The 26,218-nt window shown below is 44.2% G+C and overlaps 1 protein-coding gene and 1 long non-coding RNA gene across 5 annotated transcripts in view; one reads left to right on the plus strand and one right to left on the minus strand.

The window, feature by feature from the left end:
- FLT1 (fms related receptor tyrosine kinase 1) overlaps positions 1-26,218 on the minus strand; it is a 196,091-nt gene that overhangs the window by 22,070 nt on the left and 147,803 nt on the right. The window contains exons 16-22 of the mRNA XM_005585555.4: positions 22,896-23,002; positions 16,850-16,982; positions 11,727-11,831; positions 7,311-7,424; positions 5,137-5,225; positions 551-707; positions 22-119 (exon numbers count right to left, since the gene is read on the minus strand). Of these exons, the coding sequence (XP_005585612.3) occupies positions 22-119; positions 551-707; positions 5,137-5,225; positions 7,311-7,424; positions 11,727-11,831; positions 16,850-16,982; positions 22,896-23,002 (803 nt within the window). The remainder of the gene's footprint in view (positions 1-21; positions 120-550; positions 708-5,136; positions 5,226-7,310; positions 7,425-11,726; positions 11,832-16,849; positions 16,983-22,895; positions 23,003-26,218) is intronic.
- The window catches only part of LOC102146113 (uncharacterized), a 256,037-nt gene continuing 236,512 nt past the window's right edge, over positions 6,694-26,218 (plus strand). For 3 of the 4 annotated variants that reach the window (XR_010582522.1, XR_010582523.1, XR_006693640.2), the window contains exons 1-3: positions 6,694-6,874; positions 13,701-13,792; positions 16,107-16,162. This is a non-coding gene — a long non-coding RNA (uncharacterized lncRNA). Of the gene's footprint in view, positions 6,875-12,543; positions 12,704-13,700; positions 13,793-16,106; positions 16,163-26,218 lie in introns of all 4 variants that reach the window. The other variant, XR_012426779.1, reaches the window with a different exon arrangement.

A 26,218-nucleotide genomic window follows, 5' to 3' on the forward strand; every position in this document is an offset into this window, starting at 1 on the left:
ACAGTGAACAGCAAGACTGACCTTTCTGGAAGACAGGAACTCCATGCCTCTGGCCACTTGAAAACTGTAAGAAATCAGATCTTCCATAGTGATGGGCTCCTTGTAGAAACCATCAGAATCTGGAAAGCATTAGAACCGTAACTGTTTGTAATGGCTCTTGTTATCCCATCAAATCCCAGTTTATTGGAACAATGTTAGCAAAACATAAAACAAACCAACAAGTAGACCAGAGTTCATTTTTAAGAGTATTTGAGTTTCAACATGAACACCAGAGATTTTTTCCAGGCCTCCAGCCCATTTTATCCAAGCATGGGGGCAGGGGGATGATCCATTAGGATGAAAATGCCTGAGGGGAGAAAACGGTACAGTTCCCTGTCAAAATTAGTAACTCTGTAAATAATCTTAATTCAAATCTTATCTCCTCAGGACATTACCATTCGAGTCTCCCACGGATGTTTATTAGAGTGATAAATAAGAAAAAAATTTCAGAGATGCACAGTATGTTGTAAAAATATCTCAGCGCGTTGGACAGGAAGGAATTAATACCTACCCTCCTCTTCCTCAACATCACTCAGACTTTTATCTTCCTGAAACCCGGAGCTCGCAAAGCTCTCGCTGCTGGTGACACTATCTAGTCTTGGTTTCTTGCCTTGTTCCAGGCCTGGCTCCATTTTTTCTTTCTTAGGCTCCATGTGTAATGCTGCATCCTTTGAAGAGACCAAAAAGGACCCAGGTAAAAAGGAGCTCCAGCACAGCAGTGGGAAACCAGTCCCTCAACTGGCAATTGCCTGATGAGAAATGAGAGCATTTCACTTCTCATAATGGATCGTGAACTAGCGCAGAGGCCCTACAGTGTCCAGGAGCCTGACTACCTCTGGGGTTGCAGAGTCTGTTGTGCTCTTGCCTGGGCTTCTAGACAGCATCTTAGATCAGATAAAAAAAAATTAATAGTGGTGGGTATTTACTGAATGCTTGCTCTGTGTGAGCCGGTATATTAAAAGCTTTAGGTACATTTCTTGTTTAATGTTTCCAAAACAGGTTCAGAGAAGTAAAGTAATCAAATTCACATGCAGCTAATAAAGAGCAAAGCTGGCCGGGTGCAGTGGCTCATGCCTGTAATCCCAGCACTTTGGGAGGCCGAGCCAGGCAGACCACCTGAGGACGGGAGTTTGAGACCAGCCTGACCAATATGGAGAAATCCTGTCTCTACTAAAAATACAAAATTAGCTGGGCATGGTGGTGCATGCCTATAATCCCAGATACTCAGGAGGCTGAGGCAGGAGAGTTGCTTGCACCCAGGAGGTGGAGGCTGCAGTGAGCCGAGATCACGCCATTGCACTCCAGCCTGGCCATGAGAGCAAAACTCCAGCTCAAAAAAAAGCTTAAACCCAGGATTGGTCGGTGCCCACGTCTGTGCCCTTAACCACTCTTCCATGCCACATGCCATCTTGTGAAGGATGACATCACTGAGAGGAAAGGATCCCCAGTGTGCTTGGTGCTTCACTCTGTAACCCCTAGGAGGAGTCATAAGAGAAGGCTATAGTTACCAATTTCCCAGGTTTCCTTGGGGAAGGAGGGAACATGGACATTGCTTTTTTTCTCTTCCATTCAAAACAAAGATACGAGTTGATTCTAACAAGGGTAGTAATGGCCTTTCACCCTGGACTGCGCATTCAAGCCCCGGTTCATCTGGCTCTTCCATTAATCATGTGATCCTGGGCAAGTCACCTTACTTTTCTGAGTTTCATTATCCTCTTCTGAAAAGCTCTATTATGCTATTATTTTATGATTCATAGGAAAGGAGTTGTCGGTTCTGGGTGTTCATGGGAAACCAGAAAAGATTTTTATTGCCTTTTGTAATTCATCTAGTAACTATGACACTCTAAAAACCTAGCACTTTCAGTGGCTTTATAATTAGACCATGTTCCTAACTTAGATTCTGCTAGACAGCAATACTGAGGCAGAGGCAGAGGCAGAGAGGGACTGGGGTTCAGTGGTGTCCCTTGATCTATTTGCATGGTATGGCAGTGCTAGGATTAGCCCGCCTCCCCCATCCTTCCTGGGCTTTTCTAGAAATGTCACAAAGCAAGAGCGATCCCTCCACTAGAGGGCACAGTGGGAGCAAGCAGAGCACAGGGAGAAAGCTTCCGGAGGGACAGCCCTAACCTAGCCTAAAAGCCAAAAGGGCACCAAGGTTCCCAGTCCCTGAAAAGAGACCTTCCAGGGTTGCAGAGGGAGGCAGGCCTCAGAGTAAATACCCACTGCCATCGCAGGTAGCCCACCTGAGGGCAGGTAGACTTTCACTATTTGTTATTGTGTTTCCACAATGCAGTTATATTGGATTCTGTTCATTTGGGGACTGGAATTTTATTTTTCACAAGATCTTTTGTGGGACAGAAGGCATCAGACAAAGCGCTGGCAATAGTGTGGGGAGAAAAATGCTCCACATGCTCACTCAGGGCTCTGCGTGTGAAAACTCTCCCTGGGCAGCCTTCGTCCCCAAGGCACCCAGAAGTCACAGCCTAGGCACGTCCCCAAGGGCCAAAACTCAGGCTCCCTCACTCCCTTCCTGACTCCCCATCAATGGTATATTCAGCTCTGCTTATCAGTACCACTTTTGTTAAATAAACGTAATTTACTGAACTCTTGGGACTCTGGCAGAATATAGTGAATTTATTACAAACCATATTTAAGGATCCCAGTTAATTTATTTGGAAAATGAAGTATTCCATTTGCAATTTAGCCTTTTGGTTTTGTCTTTCCTTTACCTTTATCTTCCAAATATGAAAGACAGCCATGGATTTTCCACAAAAACACTAAGCTCCACCAAGTTGCACAGGGAGGCAAATCATTAAATATAGCCAGAGAAGGAAGCAAACTCTTCAAAACAAAGGACGCACAAACCCAAACGTTCCATCCTGCCCAGGTCCCTAGGGTATTCTGCTGGCTTAGCTCTTCCTGAAGTCAGTCCAAAATTTCAGGACTAAGGGGAATTTGTACTGCCCTCAGCCCAAGGCACCACTTTCCACTTTTTCTTATACTTTTTTCACCTTATTTAGTGTGGTGCACAGAAAAGGCAGTGGAGGAGGAGTCAAGACAGCTGAGTTCTTTCTCCTTCTGACTTCACCTCATGGTAGGTGTGAATCCTTAAGCCAATCACTTGACTTCTCTGAGCATATCTACAGCCTGCGAGTATGAAACAACTGATCACAAAGATCCCTTCCAACTTCAAGATTCTAATTATTAGGCCGGGCACGGTGGCTCACACTTGTAATCCCAGCATTTTGCGAGGCTGAGGTAGGTGGATCACCTGAGGTCAGGAGTTTGACCAGCTTGGCCAACATGGTGAAACTCTGTCTCTACCAAAATATTCAAAAATTAGCTGGGCACTGTGGTGGGCTCCTGTAATCCCAGCTACTCGGGAGGGTAGAGGGAGGAGGATCACTTGAACCCGGGAAACGGAGGTTGTACTGAGCTGAGATCGCACACTGCACTCCAGCCTGGTGACAGAGAGAGGCTCTGTCTCAAAAAAAAAAAAAAAAAGAGTTCTAATTATTAGAGGACCTGACTTAAACCTGGGGAAAATGATGTTCTTGCATATATTGCCTGTCTGGTAGAACACCTCTGTCTTTGATTAGATCAAAGTTTGAGGGATGAGAGAATTGGCCAGCTGTCCAGTGGTTATTTGTGTGTGAAGATTCTTGCCCACATTATGGACATCATTCTTGGATTTCAGACATTTTATCCACCATGTAGATCAGTGGCACGAAGTTGGACTCACCCAATTTTTCTATCTTAGTAGGTCAATGATGTTGATGATGATAATGACAGTGGTGGTGACGGTGATGATTAACATTTATTGAATGTTTAACTGAGAGATTTTCATTCTCCCGATAATCCCATCAGCTGGATTCTATTATAAGCTTCATTTAATAAATGAGGGAACTGAAACAGACAGGTTGAGTAATCTGCGTTCCCAGATTTCATGAGAGGTAGAGACAGGATTTGAATCCAGGAAGTCTGACTCCAGAGTCTCAGTGCTTAACCACCACATTACATGGGTTCATCACCAGTGTTGCTGATTACTAGTTAATAATGTTGAATCACTGTCCCTTGGACTTCTTCAGCTCAGAGAAGGACACAGTATTGGTGCCATACGTCACACTGGCAAAGTTTTAGTAAATTATTTCTCCTCCATTCAATAATCTCTTTTTTTTTTTGAGATGGAGTCTCACTCTGTTGCTCAGGCTGGAGTGCAGTGGCATGATCTTGGCTCACTGCAACCTCTGCCTCCCAGGCTCAAGCGATTCTCCTGCCTTAGCCTCCCTAGTAGCTGGGATTACAGGCGCGGGCCACTACGCCTGGCTAATTTTTGTATTTTTAATAGAGACGGATTTTCACCATGTTGGCCAGGCTGGTTTCGAACTCCTGACCTCACAAGATCCACCCGACTCGGCCTCCAAAGTTCTGGGATTACAGGCATGAGCCACCGGGCCGGTCCAATAATGTCTTTTAAACCTTGTTTGCCCTTAGGTCTTGGGTCCACATGTTCCTTTTACTACACAGCTTTTATTTAGGGATAAGGCTGGTTCAGAGTATATGTAGGGATGACATGGGTAGTGAGGGTGTCAGGAAGTGGGAGAAAGGGCAGTAGAAAGGAAAGATAATGCTTTCTGTCCCTAGCCCCATCATTGGTCTACTGCTGATTGTACAAGTCACTCAGTTGATTTAGCCTTAGTCAAAATCTAACCTAATAAATGGAGACAATTATATTAACTATTATTTTCCTTAAAGAAATAAGTGACTTGTATATGTCTGCATGTATATACACATGCACACATACATAGGAAGACAAAGACAGAAAGTTATTGATATTTAGATAGGTGGCTAGTAGATTTACTCTCAAATTATGGCTGCATACACACAAAGGGATCAAATGATTCTCTGTGCTATCCACACTAGAGTGTAACAGATTATCAGGGGGAAAAAAAACATGAAAAAAGGAGAAGCAGCAGAGATTGAGTTTTAAGCTTAATCATTAACAGAACAATACAGGTTTCTCTTGCTTTATGTTGCTACAGACTAAATGAAAACTCATTGCTATCTTTAACAAACTCCAACTTTTAAAATCCTTACCTTGTTGAGAAAAAATAAGTCACGTTTGCTCTTGAGGTAGTTGGATAGATTTCCATATTTGCAGTATTCAACAATCACCATCAGAGGCCCTGCAGCCAAAACAGCACATGCTCATGCTCAGCCACACCAAGCCAGTCAGCCATTTGCCAGCCTTCAGCCTGCCTGAGAAACCTCAAATCAACCAGCCTTTGTATTAGTGGGGCCGAGGGATGCGATTTAAGGATGAGAGGCCCAAGAATACGGTGACTTTTTCAGTTTAACCCAAGGTGGCGTTTAAAGAACACAATTGAAACAGAAAAAAAAAAAAAAAAATGGAGGTGGGGGGCAGTGCAGAAGCTTTAGAGACAAAGGATTAGAAGGAGGACAGAAATACCTTTGAGGAGGGGAGAGGCAAAAGCCAGCCTCTCTGCCTCTTAACCAGACCCTTGCAAGTAGAGGGGCTTCTGGTTACTGTCACACCAGTCCTGGGACTATTAAGCAGCTCCTCCCTCCCTCCCAGGGCAGAGATGGCTACCTGGCCGTCTCTCCCCAGCAGTGTCTGCGCAATTTGCCATGGGGCTTGCCAGAGTATCTAAAGCAGGAGTCGGCAAACTCTTCTTGTAAAGGTCCAGCTAGTAAACATTTCAGGCTTTGCAGACCAAGGAGCTACTACTCAGTTCTGCCTTTGTAGCTTGGAAACAACCAAACAAGTATAACTGTGCTCCAAGAAAACTGTGAACACAGAAATTTGAATTTCATACAATTTCATGTCATGAAATATTATTTTCATTTTTTATTTTTTTCCCCCAACTATTGAAAAAGGTCAAACCATTTTAAGCTCACAGGCTGACCTTGGTTTGTCAACCCGACCCCGGTCTGAAGGAAGCAAGAGGGTTGGAAAGGAAGTCCAGCTGCACTGTGGCGCCCATGTGGTGCTCTGAAGGCCTCCTCTCTCCTGCTCTGCGTTTCCACTGCGTGCTTGGGCTGGGCACGCAACCCACAAAGCAAGGACCACTTCCGGGTCAAAGGGGAGTGACCCTGGCGCTGCTTCACCCGCCGCCGCCCAGGGCATGCCGGGAGCCCAAAAGCCGCTAGTTCTTTTTTGTGTTATGCAGAAGTTGGGCTGGTCCTGGTGGAGTGGTTTTCTCTTACTATGAGGACACGCTAGAAATCCTGATAGAATCTCATCTTCCCCCTAGGTTCCCGAACGGGAAGTTGCTTCCAGAGTTTTTTATCTCCCCTCTATGGCGGCGGTTGCCGCAGAGCTCGACACCTGCCTGGGGTCCGGCCACTCTCCTCAGAGCTGCTTCCATACTGGCGCCCGGCTGCAGGGAGCTGACGGCCGCGCCTGAGGGTAGGCTGTCTCATTATCCCTGGTCAGTTTTACAGATGCAGTTGAGGCGAACAGAATGAGGTTGCCACGACAAAGAACTGGAGAAAATGTTACCGAGGATGACGGAGAAGCAGGCGGAGCCCTGGCCAGGTCCCTCCGACTCTTTCTGGCCTCCCCGGCCGTTAGCGCCTCTCTAACCACCTCTGCCCCTGGCGGATAGGTCTTCCCCAGCTACCCTTCATCCCTGCTACCTCTTTTGAGAGCTGGAGAAAACATCGGCATGCACAGCTCCTTTGCACCTTGCTGGCGCAAACAGTGATCACACATCTACTCTCAAGCTCTAACCCTGCCATACGGAAAGAAAGATCTGCGACAACATGCTGGAGCTGTTAATCATAAAGCACGGCTCTGTCCCTGCTCCCTTGGGTAAGGTCTATCTGCATGGTGGATCTGGAGGGAAGGGCCCCCACATCACCTCCTCCTGGGACCCTACCAGTAGTGATTCATTCACTCCTTTAGGTGAAGCTTCAAGGAATATGCAACCTTCCACCTTTTACCTTGGCTCTGACCACACTTCTTCAAACCCATCCTGAGAGAAAAGTGCCCTCTGCTTGGCCTAGAGCCTGTGGAAGGAGATCTAAAAGGGAGTCCTCTTCAGAATCTTTAAATTAGCTGCACAGGGAAGGGATTTATGGGAGCACCCTTCTGTAGATGCACAAGTTGTTTCTTCTGGAGCTATGAGGGAGGCCATTTTCCCAGAGGCGAGGAAGCACAGTGCCAGGGAGAAGGAGCTTTAAGGCAGAGAACTGTTCTCCCAGCCTGTGCAGGGGGAGATGGAGCCGGCCCTCCCCTTCTCCATTACCTCCTTGCTTGGTGCAGGCTCCCAGCAGGTTAACCACGTTCAGATGGTGGCCAATGTGGGTCAAGATTTTGAGCTCAGTCATCAGAGCTTTGTACTCGCTGGCCGTGGCCCCCTCTGTGTGAGAAGCAAGGAAGAGTCAGGGCGACAGGACAATGGGGCTCCTTCCGCCGGAGGCGGCATTCTTGCCCTCCTTGTTTGTCAATGCTCAGCCGGTTGCTTCACTAACTTCCCCACATTCTGCAGAAAGGCCAAGTCTCCAGACTGTTTTCATTACTCCCACCCTCCTGAGCCAACATCCTTTTGATTACAGTTAGGCCCAGCACAGTAGTGGGGTTAGTCACTGGACATTTCCTCTTGGTGGACCTAGTTCTGTTCAGCAATGCGCTGACTCAGAACTGAGCACCTCGTGAAAGTGCCTTCCAAAGGCTTCCCTCTGTCGGAACCAGGTGCAGCAAGAACCCACCAGGCAGGGAGTACACTTCCACGTCCTTTCTTCTCACCTTCTCCCTTTGGAGAGTCACAGAGAAGGAGCACAAGGGGCCTGCCAGGGCAGAATGGCTACTTTTGTAAACATCTTTGTAATGTGTTATTTTCTCCCTATAACCCTTTCCTCTCTGGAGTTCACAGGGTTATCTTGGGTTGTGAGGATCCATAGCATCTGACTTCGACTTCAATCTCAGAGATAAGCATTATCAGTCCAAGAATTAGCAGAGTCTAAAGCCTAAATTGAGTTTGTTCTGTTTGTTCTTACTAGTTAATTTGCAAGGCATTTAAACATTTTAAATTATTTTTAGAAATATAAAAATCAAATAATCTTGCTGTAAAATATTTCAACAATATAAGTTGGAATAAAAAGATACGAAGTAAAATGATCTAGATAAAAAGTGAAAGCCACTCCAACCCACTTGCCTTCTTAGAAGCAGCCACTGTTAATAGTTTGGTGTTCAGACCTTTTTCTATGCATTTATAAATATGTATATTCAATCAGAGGTCCTATATATATATATATGAGATCATATACATATATAGTCTATTTTAAAAAATTTGTTTCCTTCCTTTTAATAAATCAGAGACTTTTTCTATTCTTTTTATTTATTTCTATTTTTTATTTTTATTTTTTTGAGACAGAGTCTCACTCTGTCACCCAGGCTGGAGTGCAGTGGTGTGATTTCAGCTCCCTGCAACCTCCTCCTCCTGGGTTCAAGTGATTCTCATGCCTCAGCCTCCCGAGTAGCTGGGATTACAGGTGTATGCCACAATGCCTGGCTAATTTTTGTATTTTTAGTAGAGACAGGGTTTCACCATGCTCCTGACTTCAGGTGATTCACCCACCCTGGCCTCTCAAAGTGCTGGGATTACAGGTGTGAGACACCGTGCTCAGCACGTTAATCACGTTAATGGTGGCCACTGTGGGCCCATTCTTTTTAATTGATTAATGGTGTCCCTGACATTTAGAGTGTCTGTAGTCTTTTTGCTATTACAATTAATACTGTGATAGTCTTTGTGTAATCTCTGTGCACACATGTAAGTGTTTCTGTAGGACAGTGTCCTGGAAGTGGGTTAGAGGTATGTGCATTTAACATTGTGGTAGATACCAACATGGTATTTCATAAGCACAAATCATTTTTAATAATAACCAGATAAACTCCAAAGCCTGCGCATGGGGTTAGGGCTGGTTTACAGTAGATGCTCAACGAATATTTTGGAATAAATAAACACAATTACTCTTCTTATTTCAGACATGAGTGTAAGGCCTAAAAAGATTAATATTTTTGCTCAAGGACACTTTGAAAGAGCTTTTGACTCATGGCCTTTGTTTCACTTTATGCTTTTTTTGTTTTTTTCTTTTTTTTGAGACGGAGTCTCGCTCCGTCACCCAGGCTGGAGTGCAGTGGCATGATCTCGGCTTATTGCAACCTCCAACCCCTGGGTTCAAGTGATTCTCCTGCCTCAGCCTCTCAAGTAGCTGGGACTACAGGCACCCACCACCACGCCCGGCTAATTTCTGTTTTTTTAGTAGAGATGGGATTTTGCCATGGGCTGGTCTTGGATGCCTGACCTCGTGATCCGCCCACCTCGGCCTCCCAAAGTGCTGGGGTTACAGGCATAAACCACCGTGCCGGGCCATGCCTTTTTTATATCTCCAAGAAACACAAGGCCAATTAATTTAAGCAAGAAAGCTGAATGAATTTTTTTTTAAGGAATTTTATAGAGTGGGTGATTTGGCAGTCTTTTATAATCAATGCTGATGGCTAAAAAAAAAAAAAAAAGAAATAGGCATTTATGAAGACACGACACATGCACTCTGTATTACATAGAAGAGATTCTCTGAGCCTTTAAAAAAAAGCTGAGCTACAGTGGCTCACGTCTGTAATCCCAGAACTTTGGGAGGCTGAGACAGGAAGATTGCTTGAGCCCAGGAGTTTGAGACCAGCCTGGGTAGGATGGTGAGACTATCTCTACAAAAAAGTTTTTTTTTAATTAGCTAGGTGTGATGGTGTGAGCCTGTAGTCCCAGCTACTTGAGAGGCTGAGGTGGGAGGACTGCTTGAGCCTGAGAAGCAGAGACTGCAGTGAACTATGATCATGCTACTGTACTCTAACCTGGGTGACAGAGTAAAACCCTGTCTCTTAGGGAAAAAAAAAAAATCTCAAGTTAGAATCTTCTTTCAAACTCATTCGTCTCCCTATAACCCTTTCCTCTTTGAAGGAAAAAAACCAGGCTCTGGTTCAGCTTGCTGTATTTATAGGCAGGGCCACAGGAGTTATCTTGGATCCCCAACAGACTAGTGTGGCCATCAGAGCTGCCTCTCCTAGAGGACAATTTGTGGCAGCAAGAAGGGAAATGGGACTAGCTGAGGAAACAGTTGCTTCCAGATTTAGTTTCCACCTATCTCTAGGTTGGATACTGGATTGCCTCCATAAACCAGGCCAGGATCATTTTCAGGGTTTTGGAGCAGTGGGCCAATTCCAGGAGGCCAGACCTCTGCAGCCCCTCTTTTGTGGCAGACTGGTGTGGAGGAAAGAGCACTGCATTCAAAGCTGGAAGACTTTCGCACACGAACCCTGACTTACACTGAGCAGCTGTGTGGCCTTGCAGAGGCTCTTTAACCTTTCTTGGCCATGTTTCCTCATCTGCAAACAGGATAATAATGTCTACCTCACAAAGCTGTTGAAAGGACATAAGAAAAATGGCCGTTTCATATGGTTCAGCCTAATATGAAAAGCATCTAGTCTGGTGCTTTCTAGTTGATGCCTCTTCTCTTCAGAATCTGGGGTTCTTGAGGGGAGGGTGCTAGCATGCCTCTATTTTGACAGAAATACCTGCCATCGTCTGGGAAGTCTACTCCAAACAAAAGTTCTGACTTGTGGATGCCAAACTCCTTCCCAGACTACTTTCAGAGTAGAACTGGCAGGTTCTTTGCAGAGTTTTATTAGATTTTTCTTGAGGAGTACAGCCTTTTGAAGTTGAAAATATATTTACATGGGCCTTTTGAAATAATGGAGTTATTGCTAGAAGATTAAGAACTTTGAAGTCTCTACGCAAACAGCGCTTTCTCCTGGAGCCTGTACTAGGTACCTGTGTAGTTGGACTCACAGCTTGCTGGGCTTCAAAATCTCCCAGCAATATCCTGGAGACTTTGGAAAGTTAAAAGCTGCTTTTTGAGTTTTCAGTTCTGTTGAATTGAAGCATCATAAAATTCCATTACAGATGAGGAAATGAAGTAGTTTCTACACTGTAAAGGACCTGTGAGTCTTTGAGACATTTGGTTCACACAATTTTCACTGATTTTCATTTTCAATCTGTCTTTGGTGTTGGGCATAAGTCACTGTGTGACTGGGAGGTTCTACCTCCCAGTGCTTCACAGAGTAGTAGTATGTTTCAACACTAGAAAGATAATTCAGTTTTTCAAATTGCTAAAGAGGAAATGTTTTATGGCTGAGGTTGTTAGTATAAAATAGTTTAGAGTTCTGGTCAACTCAATTGTTCTAGCTTTATAGTTTTACTTTATAGTCAGGTCAAGCCCAAGCAAAGCCATTGGGATTTAGGATGTGCTGCTAAGTTTCCATTACAGCATCACAGTGGATCATGCCAAAATTTGAACCTGCAGTTACAATGGGCTTAAGTCCCTTGTTGTCTACAGTCTGTGATGTGAGAAGAGAAAGACCTTTGAGGTGACAGAGATCATTTTCCTGTGGACTGTGCTGGATTGTTCCATTTACAAGGTTTATTCTGAGCTCGTGCTGGCCTAATGTAAAACTCATGAGCAAAGAGGCCTCTAGCAGTAGAAGAAAATTATGTGGCCGGGGCAGGAAAAGCTTGTGTCTGTTCCCAGGCTATATCTAACTTGTACCAACATTTAGGAAATGCAAAATGGTGATGCGTCAGTTGAAAGCCAAACTACAGCATACATACCTTTCAGCATTTTCACAGCCACAGTCCGGCATGTAGGTGATTTCTTAATGCCAAATGCTGATGCTTGAACCACTTTTCCAAAAGCCCCTCTTCCAAGTGATTTGCCTACAATGAAGAGAAGACAGTGGTTTGTTTGCCAAAGCAATAGGGTGAATTTAAGTCTTTTTCAGGAAGGAAATGCCTTTTCCTATGTGTGCATGTGAGGCATGGAATCTCCAGTGAACTGACCCTAAAAGAGACAAAGTAAGGGACTTGTTTCTGGAGCCTCTTCCTTTCAACTCTTAACTCTGTTCCTGAGGCCCCACATCCTTCAGAGATAGAGTAAGTCCCTAGAAGGCATTCAGTGAAGGGAGATGTCCAGTTTCCTTTCCACAAGGTCCTCACATAGGAGAGATGGGACCAAGTCCGTTCCATTGTTTGATAACATTATGGCCAAGAAGACTTCCCTGTGTGGAACCTAAGCTCTTTTTCTTGCCATTTGCAGTCATTTTCTCTCATCTGTTTTCAGCAAAAAGGGAGAAATAGAAAATGGTGGTTACTACTGTGGATTATAATAAAGCTCATAACTTTCAAATAATCACTAAGTCATTTCTCCGACTTCCCTACCAGGCAAAATATTCCCAGTCTTTCTAATGTGTCTTATATGAATATTACGAATCCTCATGGTTCAGCACAAGAGCCTGGTCAACTGCTGGTAGAGATTGGTTTCAACCCCGGAGAGGTAGTTGCTAAATGCAATAACCAAGCAAGGTTTCTTCCATGGTCTCCATAATGCTATGCTCTAATGACTGTTAATATGTTTCCTTCCCTGTCCTAGAATGAGCCCCCCTGAGTAAAGCGGGGCAAGGACCATGTCTGAATCTTCCTTGAACCTAACTTGGTGCCTGGTGCTATCTGTTATTACCGTATATTACTGCCCAATGGAGAGTAGTGTTCAGGAATTTGTGGGATGCACAAAGCGAGTCTCCTAGTCATAGGTAACTAGAGGGGCCCGTGGGATAGAGACCCTGAGATTGATGCCCTTTGGGGAGGGCACTCCCTGGAGTACCCTAAGCTACCTTTTATATCGGGGAACTTCCTTTTGCACATCAGGAAACAGCTCAGTAGAACCCAGAGAAATGGTACCCCTCTAGCATGATATGCTCAAAGAAGAGTAAGTGAAATAAGTCACTCTTTTTTGGCTCTTCTTGGGGGAAGGGGAAATGACAGAATACCATGGGTTGGTTAAAACTATTATAAATCCTGGCAGTTAGACTGTTAATTTAACACAACCCCTCCTTTCCCAACCAAGTGCTGTTTCTTAGACCTGTCTGATAATGTGCCTTCAGTTAATTAACCTTCTTTCCTTTCTTCCCTCCTCATACTCCCCTCCCTTTCTCCAAAGGACATTTTTGTTTGTTTGTTTGTTTGTTTCTTGTAGTTTGTAATGAAGCTTTGCTTCTTCCTCATCATATTAGAAGCTTTCTACTTTTATGCCCAACTACTGAGTGACAAAAATGTCTTTACCTTGCTCTGCTTAATGTCTTCCACTACCCACCACCCCAGGTGTCCAGTTAGGATGTATGAAAATTTCAGTTATACCAGTGTCATCATTAGGGCCTCTGTGTGGCTGTCTGCAGGGACATGCTCTGCATTCAGAGGGAACACCAGAGAGATGACACGTTTCTCTTTTTGTGAAACATGCTCCTGTGGTGATTACTAAACGACATTCCTCCCAGAGCATGCAACATGGGCAGAGCTACAGCCTCTGCTTCCTTCTTCGTGTAAAATTGTCCAAGAAATAGACCAGGATGGGGACCCTTGAGTTGAAATAAAAGAGCCTTCAGTGGATCCTGAAGGTGCTACACCTGAAAATCAGGTGTGGGAACAGCGCTGGCAGATGCCTTCTCTATACTAGTAAAAACTAGTGCATTTTGGTTGGAGGTTTATTCCTTGTTTTATTTGGAATAAAAAATCAATGTTTTTCTTCCACAGTGCCTTCTGCTATCTAAAAAGAAAAGTGTCCTGAGCCTGAGAAATATCCGGATCTTTTCTCCTCACACTCCTAAGACTCTTGAATGTTTGGGGTAAGTGGCATCCTTTGCACTTTCCATAGTTTCAGCCCCCACATCCCGTCACAACACACTTTATTTTAACAAGTGTTTGGGACTTTGCTTCTTATTAGTGAGAATAAACTGGCTTTCATTTGGCTTCCTTCAGTCTTTTCATTTATTCTCTTGGAAGCCGACTGCTGCCTCATAAAATAGCATGAAGCTGTTATGGGCTCCTTAGTCATCTGATGTGTTGGAATCCTTCTGCAGACCCATGGTTCCAGTTTCAGGGGAGCCCAATTGCATCAGACTTGACCTCACCTGATCCTTCTTTTCCCTTAAAATTCTCCTCAGTGTTTCCTGGAATGCCACTAACTAGCTCGGAAGTGTGCTAGGTCATTCCCATACAATGCAAGGATATTGGAATCTCCTCCAAGAATGTTTTGGCCTGGCCAGGGGCCCTGGACACTGGGGAGAGTGCATGGCAGCATGGGCTGGGCTGTCTCTGGCATTCAGGGCTGGTCTTACAAGAGGCAGCACCAGCCCAGGCACCATTCGCTTGCCAAACTCCAGACTACCTGTATGGTCAGCTATGTTAGGTAATTCTGACTTTTGATTATTTTCCAATAGAAAGATGCAATGTTGAACATTCTTCTTCTTTTTTTTTTTTTTTTTTGGAAATGGACTCTCATTCTGTCTCCCAGGCCAGAGTGCCGTGGCATGATTTCGGCTCACTGCAACCTCCACCTCCCGGGTTCAAATGATTCTCCTGGCCCAGCCTCCTGAGTAGCTGGGACTGCAGGCACGCATCATCACACCTGACTCATGTTTGTATTTTTAGTAGAGACATGGTTTCACCATGTTGGCCAGGCTGGTCTCAAACTCCTGACTTCAGGTGATCCACCTGCCTCAGCCTCCCAAAGTGCAGGGATTACAAGCGTGAGCCACCAACCGGCCTATTCTAACTTTAATAAATTTATAGGAGCTGAATTCTCTCCTAAGTTCTGTGATAAATTTATAGAAGCTGAATTCCCTCCCATGGGTTAGTGAGGAATCATTTTTTTTTAAAGGTTCCTTTTGTTCTTGGATTTCAGGAATTTTAGTGGTAGCAACACCTTTGACCCAAGCTCCAACTGCATCCATCTATCAGGTACTATAAATTCCAACCTCACTCACTAGGGCTGCTGATAGCAACCAACACAGTAGACACAGCTGAAACCAGATATAACCTTGTGTATTTCTCTACATTTACAACGCCAGTATAACTGCCAGTTAAAACAGCCTTTTCTCTCTATCTGGACATAATCTGGGTTATTTTCAGTTGCTAGACATTACTTCAAATTACTTTGTCATTTATTTGGCTTAAGAAATAAACAAGTCTTGGGCCTCCTTGCTCCCACGGTAATCAATCAGAGGAGTATACCTCCGGGCCTTGCAGCCACACTCTGCATTGAAAGACAAAGTTAGCAGACTTGACACACTTTTTCTCACCCATCAGAGACACTCAAATGGACATTAGCCAAATCCTAGCATGTGGCAACTCTGGAAAGGAAAAGAGCGGTAAGAATGATCTTTAACAAGGAGACTGAAAATCATAATCCTGAAATGGGAATATTTAAACCCACAGAGCCCCAGGGGAATTCTGGCAGAGGATTAGCAATCTGTGATGCGGTGTGGATCGCAATGATACTAGGAAGGAATGAAGCGATGGGACAGAAAACTCATGTGTCCTGTACTGGAAGAAGCACGTTTGATTATGACTAATAACTCTGGAAAGCAATGTGGGCTGAGAATGGCTCGTGGTTGTGGGAAAATTATCCCCTATTTCCTGCCGAGGTCACTGAGGGGCTGGGCTAGCTGCCATATAATTAAGACTTGCAGAAGGAACTCATCCAGTGTGCCACCTGCCCTTAACTACTCTAAATGTAGTTGAGTTTTTCTCCCGTCCACAGCCATTGCTGGCTCTCTTCTGTCTCTCCAGCTTTTAACTGATTTCCAAGTTTCCTCCCCAAGCCAAATAGAACACGCTCCTGAGGCCAGTCCTTTCTCAATGTAAGCAGAATCATTTCAAAGCCCAAGAGAAAAACAAAAGCCATTTTCCCCTCTCTGCCCCCTACATCCCTCACCCCAGTATCATTTGCTTGTAAGGAAAGGGGCGATACTGTTGAATTTGGAACAACAGGCTCTCCACACTGAGAGTGACAAGCTCCAAGAATACCGGATCCACAATCTGTTTTCCTTGTTTCAACTACTAATGACTCTGGCATACACAGGAGTGAGTGGAAAACTTTCAGAAGCCACAATCCAAACATTTTGGGTAGGAGTAATTGAGGTTTCAATTGTTTTGTAGCACCAGAGGCTGGAGATTAATGGACTTTGTGACGTCTGACCTGGAGGAACTGGAAGGTAGGCTGCGGGAAAGCACATTTGCCTGCTGTTTATAGCATCTGTGCTACCTGGAAAACAACAGTCTTTGCTCTTCAAAAGTGAAACTTAAATGACTCCTCTAGGGCTTTCTACTTGGTCTGGACAGTCCCAGGAAAATCGAAGTATGTAATTTGTGGATTTGTGCAGAGGGTTTTTTTGATCCATGGCCTTGAAGAGCACCAACTCTTTCACCAAATGTTTGATTTCACTGTTCCTTGCCACCCTCAATTACGTTCTGGATCACATATTTCTAATCCCTCAACAGTTTCATTACATAAGAGTACGTGTACTTGTAAGCCTCCTGTTGGAACACCTCTCTCCCCGTCCCCCTTCACTTATCACTTTTGCGCCTATCTCCAGAGTGAGCCTTTGAGGGAAGAGATGCACACACCTTTGCATCTCCAGTGCTTAGACCAGTGTCTGCTGCTCAGAGAAGGTGCCCAATAACTGTTGAATGAACAAACAGGTGCTGCCTGTCACCTTGTACTGTTATCTGAGCATTGCTTTGGAGTTATTTACTTTTGTGTCCATCTCCCTTGATGGTTTGTGAGCAGCTGGAGGGTAGAATCCCAGGTCTGGTTTACTTTTGCATCTCTCAAAGCACAGTGCTTTTAATGTAATATGTACTCAGTATAGGTTTATAAATCTGTTGAACAAGTATCTTACCCAGTTTAAGTCTCTCCCGGGCAAACTCCCACTTGCTGGCATCATAAGGGAGCCGCTCACACTGCTCATCCAGGGGAACTTCATCGGGGTCCATTATAATTGATAGGTAGTCAGTCTTTATTTCAGAAGAAGACTGAGAAATAAAGAGATCTCAAAGTCATTAAGAAGAAAACAACTTTACGAATCCTGGATATTCAGTTAACATCCACTGTTTTATTTGGGATCATTTGGTTGAAACTGTGTGGCCAGGTACAGAAAGTACTTCTCCACATTCACATACAGTCATCATACTTAAGTGTGCAATTTCTATTAAACAACTCCTTACTATTCCCACACTACATTTCTGTAATGTGAGCTCTACCATCCTATCTTGGATAACATGCGCTCAAACTCTCCAGTGACCTTATGTGTTGTACTTGATCTTAAACAATTATATGATGGTCTTGCTAAAAAATGCAAAGCATTTTTATAAAGTCATTCCAAACAATGACTAAAAATAACTTTCCATGGCCATCTTGTATAAGCAGAAATATACATTACAGATGCGCCAACAGTCGGGTGCATTGTGGCTTTTCTACATATATAGGAAAGGCAAGAAGTGGCAAAGTAAACCCAGGATCCCTGGGGCACTGAAAGGCACATTTCTTATGAAGTGTTTACACTTTCAGAAGGCCTGACCTCTTAGTTGCTTCAGCTATCTGGAAAGATTGTAGCTGAATCCTTAGTGAGATTAGAGTAAGGTTTACCTTCTGTAAGAAATGGAAGTTGAGGCCATATGTGGTGGCCTGTAATCCCAGCACTTTAAGAGGCTGAGGTGGGCGGATCACCTGAGGTTAGGAGTTCTAGACCAGCCTGGCCAACATGATGAAACCCCGTCTCTACTAAAAATACAAAAATTAGCCGGGTGTGGTGATACACGCCTGTAGTCCCAGCTACTCAGGAGGCTGAGGCAGGAGAACTGCTTGAACCCAGGAGGTGGAGGTTGCAGTAAGCCAAGATGGCGCCACCGTACTCCAGCGTGGGTGACAGAGTGAGACTCTGTCTTAAAAAAAACAAAATTGATTATTTCAAAGGTCAAGGAGTAAATATGGTATAAGACTTACACACAAGCCACATTCTGAGTTCCTTTGGCCATTGGTAGGATGTCAAGTGAGTAAGGCAGACATCTGCCTTGAAGTGCTTTTTTATCTTGGTAATGCAAATCAAGCCCAGAAAATACCCTTTATTTCAGATCATAGATAAGTGGATTTACATTTAATGTTTTAGATTCGTATCAATGGGGGTATTTCCTGTTAATGGGCAAATTTCTAGAATTGATGACTGCATTTCTGTGGGCAGACTCTTGGATAGGATGGAAAGGAAGTATGTTTTCCCATATAACTCTTGGCCAGTTATGTAAACTTCATTTAAATGAGTTTTGAGGCCCTTCCTTTTGGTGCTTTTCCCTAAATAGGATCAGAGTTGGAATAGAGAAGACAACCACTCCATACACACCATTTCACACCCACCCGCATTCTTCAGCCCTTACTCACTCTGTTCTGGGCTGTCACAGCTCACCTCATCCATCACTCGCAATCATTCTCCTTCTCACAAAAATTATCACTAAAATGTGTGACAAATAGCTCAAGGCAGAAAGGTTTGCTTGGCCTCCGTAAAGGATGAGAAGCAAAAAACAATATGGAACATGTTTGTCACGAACTGTGGTTGCCTTTGGTGTTAGACTATGAGGGTCCGGCCTACCAGACACTCTGTGAAGAGTATGAATTCCTATACCAGGGTACTGGGTGCCCATTAGAGAAGCTGCTGTAGTAGTAGGTTTTATGACTAAACTTTTTAATGTCCAGTATACCCAAAGCCCTGAGAAACAATCTCCAATCCTCAGCAGAGCATAGGATAGCTGAAACCTCGCAAGGGACATCTTGGGCTCCTGTGGGGTGTGTGGGGAGGGTGGCAGTAGTGTTGACAGAGGCAGGGGAATAGGCAGTGGTAGGCAGTCTCCCATGTGGCACCCATGGAATTTTATGGTTTATCTCAATAAGGCAGGTGAGAGGAGACACCAAACAAACCTTAAGTGAGGGCTTTGAGGAGACTGTGATAGTAAAATGTTAGTTGGCAAATATTTATTCTTTCAATTGACATTAACACTGAGCAGCTACTAGGTGCTTGGCATGGAGGCTGCACAGCTAATTGCTTCAAAGCCCAAGCATGGGGGCCGAATACCTGGGTTTGAATCACAGGTCAACTTCTGCCCACCCACACACATAACTGTGGGCAAGCAGCCCTCTAACTTTAGTTTTCTTATCTGTAATAATGGTACTTATCTCATAGGGTTGTTGTGAATATCAAATGAAATAATCATTTGAAGGCTATTAAGACCAGGGCCTGGTATGCAGTAAGCAACAATGAATGTTAGCTATAATTATAACAATAAATGTTAGCTATAATTATGCAAGGTGAGGATAAAAAGATAAAATGCCGTCTTTATCAATGAGGAATTTACATTGTCATTAGAGGAACCACGTGGAAATATTTTTGGATGTCTTGTTCCTTTTTGCCTCTCCTAATCCCTTTCAAATTTTATAGGCATTCTGTTTTTGAGATAATGATCTCTTGCTCTCATTCTTTCTTATTGACATCAAAATTTCACAGAATTTTAGAAATAGAAGGGACCTCTTCAGTCTAGTCCCAACGTACCTTTTCAGTTTTATTTTTGTTATTTTTTATTTTTTTTAGATGGAGTCTCGCTCTTGTTGCCTAGGCTGGAGTGCAGTTGGTATGATCTCGGCTCACTGGAACTTCTGCCTCCTGGGTTCATGTGATTCTCCTGCCTCAGCCTCCCGAGTAGCTGGGATTATAGGCGCCTGCCACCACGCCCAGCTAATTTTTGTATTTTTGGTAGAGACGGGGTTTTACCATGTTGGCCAGGCTGGTCTCAAACTCCTGACCTCAAGTGATCTGCCCGCCTCGGGCTCCCAAAGTTCTGGGATTACAGGCGTGAGCCACCGTGCCCAGCCCCTTTCCAGTTTTATTTCTCCTGTGCTCCTCTATGCTAAATAACCAGACTACTTCCCCGCTCTGGGGAGTAGGAAGGACTAGGGCGGGCTGTTTTTCTGCTTCTTTCCTTCCAGCTACAGCCTTCAAAGTCTGTCTCAAGCCTCGCTTTCTCGGAAGTTTTTTCTCCCCTTCTCCTCCTTTGAACTCCTATAGCCTTTGTACCTCCCTTGCAGATTTGGCAAGTTTTGCTTCTGTTAGATGTATTTCCCTATATGGTGTATCTCCCCTTTCAAAACTATTGTGTGATCTTTGTTTCCTTCTCAAGCAGTGGACTTAGTTGTCATGTCTCAAAATCAGTCACTCCAAATGGCAAAAGCCTGATGTTAAACATTTACCATAGAGGATGGCTGCTGACTTTGTCTCTCATACCAGCACTATAAAGTATATCTTATTGGTTGTAAATATCAAATCTAAGGTCAAATAGCCTGGGTTCAAAACTAAGGTCCAACCATAGTGACTTTGGATCAGTTAACTTTATCTTGCTGAGCCTCAGTTGCCCTCTCTATAAAATTGGAATAATACTATATTTACCTTTTCATATTTTTGGAATAATTTATTGACATAATACATAAGAGCTTCCCATAAGACCTGGCATATTAATAAGGGCTAATCTCTAGAAATTGAGGAGGCCTTCTGATCGAGTCCTACTTCCCAAATATCCCTTGACTCTAATCATTTAGTCAGAGGCACCATAATTTCGTTCCTTCTTTTCTCTTTGTTTTTTTTGAGACAGAGTCTCACTGTGTCACCCAGGCTGGAATGCAGTGAACTCCTGACCTCAGGTGATGCATCCACCTCGGCCTCCCAAACTGTTGGGATTAGGATTACAGGCGTGAGCCACTGCGCCTGGCCACGACTATACTTTCTTTCTTTTCTTTTCTTTTTTTTTTTTTGAGATGGAGTTTCACTCTTGTTGCCCAGGCAGGAGGGCAATGGGGTGATCTTGGCTCACTGCAACCTCCGTCTCCTGGGTCCAAACCACTCTCCTGCCTCAGCCTCCTAAGTAACTGAGATTACAGGCGCCTGCCACCATGCCAGGCTAATTTTTTGTATTTTTAGTAGAGACAGGTTTTCACCATGTTGGCCAGGCTGGTCTCGAACTTCTGACCTCAGGTGATCTACCCTGAGTGCCGGGTGTCCCAAAGTGCTCGGATTACAGGTGTGAGCCACCACGCCCAGCCTGCCACCATAATTTCTTTTCTTTTCTTTTTTTTTTGAGATGGAGTCTCACTCTGTTGCCCAGGCTGGAGTACAGTGGTGTGATCTCGGCTCACTGTAAGCTCTGCCTCCCGGGTTCATGCCATTCTCCTGTCTCAGCCTCTGAAGTAGCTGGGACTACAGGCACCTGCCACCACGCCCGGCTAATTTGTTGTATTTCTAGTAGAGACGAGGTTTCACCCTGTTAGCCAGGATGGTTTTGATCTCCTGATCTTGGATCCACCCACCTTGGCTTCCCAAAGTGCTGGGATTAGAGGCATGAGCCACCATGTCCAGCAGCCACCATAATTTCTTACCTGGACTGCTATGAAGTCTTCTACCAGGTGCCTCTCTATTCATTATTCCCCCCATAACCCCCACTCCATTCTTCTCACAGTAGCCAAAATAATTTTTCCAGACATGTATCTGTCACACTAGGCACCCCACTCCCCCATCCCTTCCTTAGCCTAACATACCTTTCTTCCCCAAGGCTTCCCATTGCTTTTAGAATACAGACCAAATTCCTCACCATGGTCTACAAGACCCTGCCTGGCCAGGCCTTGCCGCCTTCCCTTTCCATTCCTTGGCAGCCTTACTTCATACCTTGTTCCTCCTGTTCTCCACACTGTAGCCCTGGCCTTCTGTCAGTCTCTCCTTCTCACCGTGTTCCTCCTCCCCTGCCCAGCCTCCTAAATGCTCTTCCCTCTGCCTACAACACTCCTTCCTCTCTTCCTTACCTTAACACTCCTCTTACACATCTTTTAGGCAGCCACTCTTTCAGTTAATTCAGAGTTGCAGTTTGACATTTGTGTGACTGATTGAAGTCAATCTCCCCTGACTGCTCACTCCAGCATCTGCCCCACTGTCACCAGAGGGCCTTGCACAGGGCCTGGCATGCTGCACTGAGTGGGTATGCAGTAAATATTTGAAGCATGAATGAATGAATGAATGAATGTAAGCTCTTTTCCCACTGGATTTCAGAGAAGCAGATCATATTGCAGACCTAAGTACAGAAATCCGATGTCCTGAATGTCAACCTGGACCTCACACTCTAAAGAACTTAATTTTGTGGTGTGACTGAGAGAGTATAGAACAAGAGTTCACTTATTTTTACTTCCAATATGTTATGAGAGAAGTCAAAGGTGGGCCTTTCCTTTTTTTTTTTTTTTTTTTTTGAGACAGGGTCTCACTCTGTCCCTCAGGCTGGAGTGCAGTGGCGTATGACTCACTGCTCACTTGACCTCCCAGGCTAAAGTGATTTTCCCACCTCAGCCTCCCGAGTAGCTGGGACTACAGGTGTGCACCACCATACCTGCCTAAGTTTTAAAATTTTTTGTAAAGTCAGGGTCTCACTATGTTCGACAGGTTGGTCTTGAACTCTTGGCCTCAAGCGATCCTCCTTCCTCGGCTCCCAAAGTGCTGGGATTACAGTCATGTACCACCATGCCCAGCCTCCTTTTTATTTCTTAGCAGAGAGTGAGGGTTAGAAAATAAAGGTTTCACAGGTCCCACGTTGACTTTAAAGACTCTATTAACATATTTTATATCAAAAATACCTTCTGTCCCTGAGAAGTATTCATCAGTTCATTGTTACGGCTTTTCTGTTGAACACCCCACCTTGTGGTTAGAGACAGTCTGATGATTTATTTTCTTTCTGTGTTCACCAGGTCAGAAACAGGAATGAGAGGAAAGGGAGAGAAAGAGGGTCCAACGTTTGTTTGCCTACTCTAGACATCAGATCAGGCATTTTATAATATATGTAAAAAGGAGCATAGAACATCATCTATGTTCTTACCCTTTTCATTTTTCGGATAAAGAGGGTTAATAGGAGCCAGAAGAGAGTCGCAGCCACACAGGTGCATGTTAGAGTGATCAGCTCCAGATTAGACTTGTCCGAGGTTCCTGGAGAGAAAAAAAATCACAATAGTGGTGCAAAAAAGAAACTCCCAAACTCAGAATCTTTGTGGTTTTATAAAAGAGGCTCAGTTTCCCTAAATGGTTTATCATAGCGAACCCAATCTGCTGCCACAAAATCAGTCTCTGGGACAGATCTCTTACCTACTGAGCCAGGCAATGTACATGAACTCACATAATGAACTCACATAGAAAAGGCTTTCCAGAAATTTTGCTGTCAACTTTGCAAACTTTGTAATTCCAGAAATAGCTAAGTAAAAATCAGAGGAGAAATTAAAAATGGGAAAAAATTAAGGCAGGAACAAAAGCCCATTAAAGTGCTAAATCTGGAATATGTTAAATCTCCCTAATGAGTTTTAGAGGAAACTCTAAAGAAAAAGACAAAATAATGACATAAAAGGGCTCCTTTGGGACTCACAAAATTCTTCAAAGTAGGTTTTAAAAATAAAAATAAATCCAGGACTGCCACAGTTGCCTGTTTGCTCCCTTTGGAACAGCCAGCCCAAGTGCCCACATCCCACTCCCTGTGTCTAGGGCTCTGTTTCTGACTTCATCAGCCAAACTGGGGGGCCTGAGATAGAAGAGGCAATTGCTGGACCTGAATCCTTCCCAGTCATCTTCTCTATCAGAATCACAGAGATCAAAAGCTGAGCACTATTCCTCCAAGACCAAAAAGAAAAGACTTAAAGTATTCAAGTCATGCCTCCAGAGAGGGAACTCTGGAATTTGTAAAGAAATGCCTCCATGGACAAGAACAGTATTGATTCTTGTGAGCAACTTCCCAGGAATTCTAAAGTAATGCCTTTATCCTTTAACTTAATTATAATGAGACAGAAGTGGCTGGGCGTGGTGGCTCGCATCTGTAATCCCAGCAGTTTGGGAGGCTAAGGCAGGAAGATTGCTTGAGCCCTGGAGTTTGAGACCGGTCTGGGCAACATAGCAAGACTCCTTCTCTTAAAAAAAAAAAAAAAAAAAAAAAAGATGTGGTAGCACACACGTGTAATCCCAGCTACTCTGGAGGCTGAGGCAAGAGGATCACTTGAGCCCAGGTGTTTAAGGCTGAAGTGAGTGAGCTATGATTGTGCCACTGCACTCCCGCTTGGGCAACAGAGCAAGGCCCTGTCTCAAAAGAGAGAGGGAGAGAAAAAGGGAGAGACAGACAGATAGATGTTTATATTAAGGTGGGCAAAGGACAAGTGAAACTTTCTTTTTAGAAATAATGATGTGGATGACGATCTAATTTGCTGAGCACTTATTATATTCCAAGCATGCAAAACTACCCTATGAAATCGGTGGCAGTAATACTCCAATTTCATATATGAGCACTTCATCTTCGGGGCTATTTGTTTCAATGCAACAAAGATGTATTGAGTTGTACTAGAGGCAAGGTTAGGGGCCGGAGGAGATAGAAAGATTAATGAGGGACGGTTGCCACTCTCAAGGAGCCCATTCAAACCTAACCAAGAGACTTAAGGCAAATACAAAGAAATTAGATTTTAAAAGATTTGGTGGTTGAGGGAATCTAATATATACTACTATCTAATAGTAATCTAATAATACTTTTTTGAAGAGGTGGCATTTGAAATGAATTTTAATCCACAGAGATGAAGGCAGGGGAGGGTATTATAGGCAGAGGAAACAGTATGAGTAAAGACCCAGACCTGGCCAAGTGTGATGGCGCACGACTGTAATCCTAGCACTTTGGGAGGCCGAGATGGGCAGATCACCTGAGGTCAGGAGTTCAAAACCAGCCTGGCCAACATGGTGAAACCCCATCTCTACTAAAAATACAAAAAGAAAATTAGCCGGATGTGGTGGGGGTGGGGCGCACCTGTAGTTCCCAGCTACTCGACAGGCTGAGGCAGGAGAATCGCTTTGAACCCAGGAGGTGGAGGTTAGAGTGAGCTGAGATTGTGCCACTGCACTCCATCCTGGCTGATAGAGTGAGACTCGTCTCAAAACCAAAACAAGACAAAAGACCCAGACCTGTGAAAAGATAGGGAAGTATAATACAAGATACAGGACAGGACCAGACCATAGGGGTTTCTCAGCATCTGTGTGATGGGTTTGATCTAAAGGCTGCAGGCAGTTGGAGCCAAGGTTTCCTGCCCAAATCATAGCAAATACACAAGCTGGAAACCTGAGAATAACAATAATTCATTGGCCCTTATTGAGTGCTTTCTATTATAGCGACTTTTCTAAGGACCGACATGTATTGATTGTCACCAAAGACTCACAAAAATCCTACAAGCTAGATTATTCCCGTTGTATGATGAATGAGGAAATTGAGACAGAGACAGATTAAGCCTCTTGCCCAAAGTCACACAGCCTGCAAGTGGTGGAGCTGTGATTTTAACCCAGATAATCTGACTGCACATGCTTAACCACTAAGCTTCCAGGAGTACGCCACTTCCTCCTCTCTGATCCTTCCAGCCTTTATAAGCACAGATTAATCACTTCCTATTGGCCATAGTCCCCGCCACAAAGTTATCTTTTAGTCTGGAGTGGAAACTGATTTTTTCGCTCCATCCAGCCCATCACGAAGTCCTGCCCATTCTATTTCCTTGGATCGTTAAATTATCAGCTCTCCTACCCAGCTGTGACTGCCTAAAATAAGGCCTTATCAGTTCTCACCAGGACTACCTCATTGGCCATGGCTCCCTCCAGTCTGTCCTCCACCTCTGCAGCCAGAGTGATCTTGCCAAATCACCAATTTAAAATCCTATTACTCCTCTGTCTAAATTCCATTGTCTGTTCCCTATCACCGTCAGGATAGAAGTCCATATCCTTAAATCCTTTATGCCCAACCTTGCCTCTTTTCAGCTTCATCTCCTGCTATCCTCCCACTTGCTTCAGTCATGCCACAGTTCTTACAGTTTCTGAAATACACCAACCCTTCTGAACCTCCATGCTTTGGCTTTTGCTATTTCTCTGCCAAAATGTGTGCTTCCTGTCGACTGAGTCCATAACTTATTCACCCTACTCATCAGGTTGGGTGAATAAATAAATATATATATGTTTTGCTTTACCTATCTCTAAAGAATTTCATGAGGGTTTTAGAGAGTTTAGGGGCCAGGCGCGGTGGCTCACGCCTGTAATCCCAGCACTTTGGGAGCCCAAGGTGGGTAGATCATGAGGTCAAGAGATCGAGACCATCCTGGCTAATACAGTGAAACCCCATCTCTACTAAAAGTACAAAAAATT

Source organism: Macaca fascicularis, chromosome 17 (assembly GCF_037993035.2).
Source record: "Macaca fascicularis isolate 582-1 chromosome 17, T2T-MFA8v1.1".
NCBI classification, from domain to species: Eukaryota; Metazoa; Chordata; class Mammalia; order Primates; family Cercopithecidae; genus Macaca; species Macaca fascicularis.